The sequence below is a fragment of the Notothenia coriiceps genome, unplaced genomic scaffold, assembly GCF_000735185.1.
Source record: "Notothenia coriiceps isolate Sejong01 unplaced genomic scaffold, NC01 NC01_scaffold00008227, whole genome shotgun sequence".
In the NCBI taxonomy this organism is placed as follows: Eukaryota; Metazoa; Chordata; class Actinopteri; order Perciformes; family Nototheniidae; genus Notothenia; species Notothenia coriiceps.
Window position 1 is genome coordinate 36545 of NW_011340928.1, and position 5421 is coordinate 41965.

General features: G+C 38.7%; 1 protein-coding gene across 2 annotated transcripts in view; it reads left to right on the top strand.

The window, feature by feature from the left end:
* zbtb10 (zinc finger and BTB domain containing 10) overlaps nt 1-3735 on the top strand; it is a 19654-nt gene extending 15919 nt beyond the window's left edge. For both annotated transcript variants that reach the window (XM_010770030.1, XM_010770031.1), the window contains 2 exons: nt 1130-1305; nt 2678-3735. In XM_010770030.1, coding sequence (XP_010768332.1) covers nt 1130-1305; nt 2678-2959 — 458 coding nt within the window. In that variant the 3' untranslated portion in view covers nt 2960-3735. The remainder of the gene's footprint in view (nt 1-1129; nt 1306-2677) is intronic.
* Nucleotides 3736-5421: the final 1686 nt, after the last annotated feature.

The window sequence follows — 5421 nt, forward strand, 5'->3', positions numbered from 1 at the left end:
CCCTTTTCAACACTGAAGCACTACCACTCTGTTAGGAGGCTCTTCAGAATCAATAGGTTGCTTATTTATTTGTCAGCCCAGCTGTCCTCAGGAGTTTGTTTAGCATAAACATCTGTGTTTGTGTGAGGACAAATTGATGTCTCTCATTTAGACATGAAAAAAACAAACATCTCGTCTTTCAATCTTATTGAAGCCGATCTTCATGGTTGATAAATAAAGGTGTTGTATTTGATTGGGTTTGATGTTACGGGTGCTCCCCCATATTACTGAACATCCAGAATGCACTAGATAATCAGCATTATGGGTAATATAAAAAAGCTGATAATTGATATATTCTTAATATAATGAGGCAATACGTTATTAGTTGAACCTCTTTTAAAAACGGTTAGTTGCCATCACAACCACTGGTCTGGTAATGATGAATTCTTTAATATCTTCTACCAAACGACATTATTACGTCCATGTAGAACAACGACAGACCTGCTTTACATTCACTGCTAATACGTGTCTGCATCCTTTGTAACACTGCCTTAATGAGACCTCCAGCATCCTTACGTACAGTTACTTAGCAACAGTGACAGAGCTGTGCAGTATTCTATTTCATCTACAGTTGAGCAAACTTTTGCTAAAGAGGCTTTTTGTGATACATCCCTTTGTGGTGTCCTATTCTCCGTAATGGTTACCGCATCTTAACTCTGTGATTTGATAAACAGGATATTGGTTCCTGACACACCCCTCCCTCATTAGAAGATCTATAGATGCAGATGTAGCTTTTATGATGATTGTCTTCGTCCATCTCCGGTTTGTTCTTCCAATGCCATAAATCTAACTGAAGGAGAAAACAATGGTTGAGTTTCTTATATCTTTTTTTATTTAGTAAAGAAACACGTGTCAGTTGAGAGAAGACATGGTGGTCTCAATACATATGGTGACCAAGCAGTCTATTGTGTAGGAGTAAAATGTGGTATTGTTTTTTTAAGAGGAGAAAAAAGAGGGCAGGAAAAATGCTTTTTCTCAGTGGGTGTGTCAATTGAACCGTTTTTATGATGTACACTAAATCAAAAATCCTTAGACATGAAGTCTCTAAATCACTTTGTCTGAATGTTTTTGTTTCTCTCTCTCTTCGCAGGCGAGTCCTCACACCTAGCCCTCAATAAGCTCAAGTGCCCCCACTGTAACTACATCGCCAAGCACCGGCGCACGCTGAAGAGACACCTGATCATCCACTCTGGCGTGCGCTCCTTCAGCTGTGACATCTGCGGCAAGCTGTTCACCCGCCGCGAGCACGTCAAGAGACATTCCCTGGTGAGTCCACATATGCAACGGACCCTCTCTTTTACACCGCCGTGTGAGGCGCAGCCACCATCTTCTGCCAAACGCTACAGAGCTTAGGCCACCCTTGCATCTTTGCACCCCGCCTCACGTTTTGTGTCAGGCAGCTCTTCGCTCCAGGGAGTGAGAAGTTGAATGCAATGATACTGGTTTTCTAACATATCTTAGAGGCACAAAATGTCTAACAACAAATGGATGTGAAACCTACAGTATGTCTAAGAGAGGACATTACGTGTTTTTAAATCAGGAGGCTAAACCAGTTGTACCGGCAGAACAACCTGTATGACAGGCAGCAGTTTTCTGCATCAAATAATAACGTAATCTGTTGAATGTTAAATTAAGCTTAATGGGACATTTTCAAAACACATTCTCTATGTAGAAAAATATCAAACTTGCAACCGTCATCATGCTTAAATAATTATGATCCAGAAATACTAGCAATGTTATATGAACAGATCAGGGTTTCCACTATGATTTTTTTTCTCGCCGGTCAAATGTCCGGACAGAATTTATTTTACCGGACAAATTTGAAACTTACTGGTCATGTTTCAATAATAATAATAATAATAATAATAATAATAAGAATTGTGTAGCAGAGTTTCCGTTAGCAGGTAATTACCGGACTATGACCGGATATGCTGATGTTTAAAACTCAGTTAATGGGGCTCATTTTATATTGCTTCAGTTTATAACAGATAGAAAAATTCAGATTTATTTTTCAATAAATGATTCCACAAATAACAAAACATAATTATTACATTCAAACAAACTACTTGTAGTAGATAAAGTACATTATTCAAAAGTTTACATTAACTTTGAATAATTACACGGGAGAAACGGATCCTCTCTCCCTCCCTCCCTCTCCTGACAGCCCGTCAGTTTCTCATGCAGCTCGATAAACAGTGGGCGGGGCTTCAGGTGATCATGCAGCAGCTGATCTGATCTCTCTCTCTCGCGTCCGGTTACACTTCACTCGCGTTTATGTCCATATCGATCAGATCCAGCTCTCCTGATCGGCCTTTATCAAGAGCACAGATCAAACTACTAAGAGTGGATATCGGCCGATAATGACCGGCGGCCGATCGATCGGAGCATCCCTAATTATTACCAGACATTTTGAATTTACCGGTTTATAATACATTTTACCAGCTAAAAACCGGTAATTACCGGCTAATGGAAACCCTGGAACAGATATGTAAATACCAAATAATTGTTGTGGTTAAAAAGGAATTCTGTGGACCTTTCGCATATCTTTTTAAGTACCTTCTTTTTTAAAGCGATAAAAAGTAAAAGTGCTCTCATCCTTTCCCCAACCCTCTCTGCCCCGCCCCCTTCTCCCCTACAGGTGCACAAGAAGGACAAAAAGTACAAGTGCATGGTGTGTAAGAAAATCTTCATGCTGGCGGCGAGCGTCGGGATCCGTCACGGATCACGGCGCTACGGCGTCTGTGCAGACTGCGCAGACTCGCACCAGGCCACGCAGGAGGGCATGGAGGGCATGGAGTTCCCCCGTGATGAAGACTTCGAGGGCGAGGAAGGAGAGGACCTGGATGGGGAGGAGCCCACCGACAACGACCAATCAAATTGGGGTGAGGGCAACGCTGGCACTGCCCCGGAAGAGGACTAAGAATTTAAACAAGCTTGAGAAACAAAACTAAAAATAAGTTGATGTTTATAATATATATGTAAACTAGCTGGTAAACAATCAACTCCAAAGTGCTATCAAACCTTGAGGTTACTTAATTGTGCAAGTATACGACAAAAAGATGGATTTAAAAAAAATGAAAAGCTTTCGTAGAGTGGGAACTCCAAGATGTACAGATTTTATTATTGTTAAATTGTGTCCAACTCTGGGCCGAGAGCCCACAGGAGAAAGATTCTATCGACGAATAATATGATAAATCAGGTTTTTGGTGATGTATTTCTATTTCCTGTTTTGGGTTGGGGAGACTTGGGCAGGGTAATGATGTAGTTTTGAGATGGGGTAGGCCAATCATTTAAAAAAGCGAAATGTTAATTATTTAATTTATGAAGAGAGGTTATAATGGTCTTATCAATAATTTTTTATTTCTGTTTTTGTCTGCGAGCAGAGAGAGTGGCTGTGGCTCTCTGCACAATCTGAAAGTATATCGCTCGGTGCTTGTAGACAGAAGAAGAGCATTATTGTCCACAGGAAGATGTTTAACTTGCTCTGTAGATCTTGTTTAGATGCGCTAAATATTATTATATTCTTTACATTTTTTATTTTCTTTCCCTGCAAAAATCTTGGAACCAAAAAATCTGTTTTGTGACTCTAATGTATTACAGCCATATTTATAATTAATTTAAGAGGGCTGTGGTATTGTGCCAAACAGACCGCACACCAAGATTTAGCAGGACGCAAAAACTACTGAATACGCTTAAGAAAAAGAAAAGAAAACGTGAGGTGGGGGGTGGGGGGGGGGAGAGGAAGATGAATTAAAAAAAATAAAAAAAAGTACAAGGGGAAATGTTATTGCTAGCTTTATACAAATCACGGCGTCACAGTAACACTTTATTATTAAACAAAAGCATTTGACTTTCACTTAAAGCTTGAATTTTGCCAAATGACGAAACGTTTGGTGCTATAATGCTTGTCGCAGAATACTGGACCTACTGGCTATATATGATGTTTCTAATCATAAAGCTTAAACTGACTCAGTTATACTTATATGTAATCAGCTTAATCTATAGAACACTGTTGTGCTACGGCGACTATCAGGTATGCTTTGCCATGTTTTTAAGCTTTTTATTTAATGCACACACAAAGAGACACACACACATACCATTTTATAGAACTACCGGCAGTACTTGTAATCGAGGACCTAATCAACATCAATACCTGTATACGTTTGTTTATATTTGGTACTGAGTTATAAAGTAAATACAGTTTATATATATATATATATATATATATTTTGAAATCACTTGAACGTTGGTTGTGAGGGGAACGAAGTGTGTAGAAAATCATGCGTGATGTCTGAAAGAACTCCATTTTCCATGTGTTTAAAAGTATACAAAAATGTCGTGGGTTTAATTTGATGTTAGTTTGTTTATTTCTTTAGGTCTGCCAGGTAGAAAAACACTTTGTTCCACAAAAAGTGAAGCTCTATGGCGCCTCATAGACATGCACTTATTTTGTGTTCCTGAATATCATTTTCTTTTTATGCTTCTTCGCTTCCCAAAAAGCGGGTCTGAATGGAACTTTATAAACTGTTGTGTCTTCTTCCAATGCGCAACGTTTTTTTATTAGATATTTCTGTGTTGTTATTTAATATTATATATACATTGACTCCAAAATGCAATCAAGACTGTTAATTTCTATTTGTCCAACCAAAATTGTTTTTAATTATTGTTGAATAATGTATGAGAGAAGCCAGGTGGAAACTTGCTTAGTGTAGAGAATCCTTGCTCGTGTCTGTAATTGTTGAGATTTTTAAATGTTGTTATGCTACAGAATCATTCACTTTACCCTAGATGCATATTTTGTTTTCCACAGATGTTTCCTTTCCTTCTTTTGTTGTTTCATTAAGCACATATTTTCTAAAGAAACACGGATTGTTTGCGGGTTAAAACCTTGGATCAGCAGTTATCTGTTCATATGCAGTGGATTTTACAACATGTACTGAAGTGCTAATGATACAGAAGATGTGTAACTTCCCTTTACTCAGTGCAAGAAGATATATTTTAAGTCCTAGAGATATTCATCCTCTTCGTGTCACTTTTACCTTCAAATCACTGTGGGAGGAGTTATATTGGCAGAGTATATACCTATTTATATACTCTATATGTGGAGATTATTGAGATAACACTCATATAAATTTAACTATACTACAACCCCCCTTATACCACCATCATACCAGCACGTTCTATCACAACTATAGTTATATATATTATGAAGGAATTTTAATTTATCTAGTGGGATTTTGGCTTGTGTTCGGATGGATGTGCTCGATTGGTCGCCAGGAAAGCTCCAACAGTCTCTGCAGTGGCAGGTATAACTGTTTTCCCACGCTGGCACCATATTCTCCGCGTGGTGCAGTGGTCAGACCTCTGCTGGTTCAGCCGTGT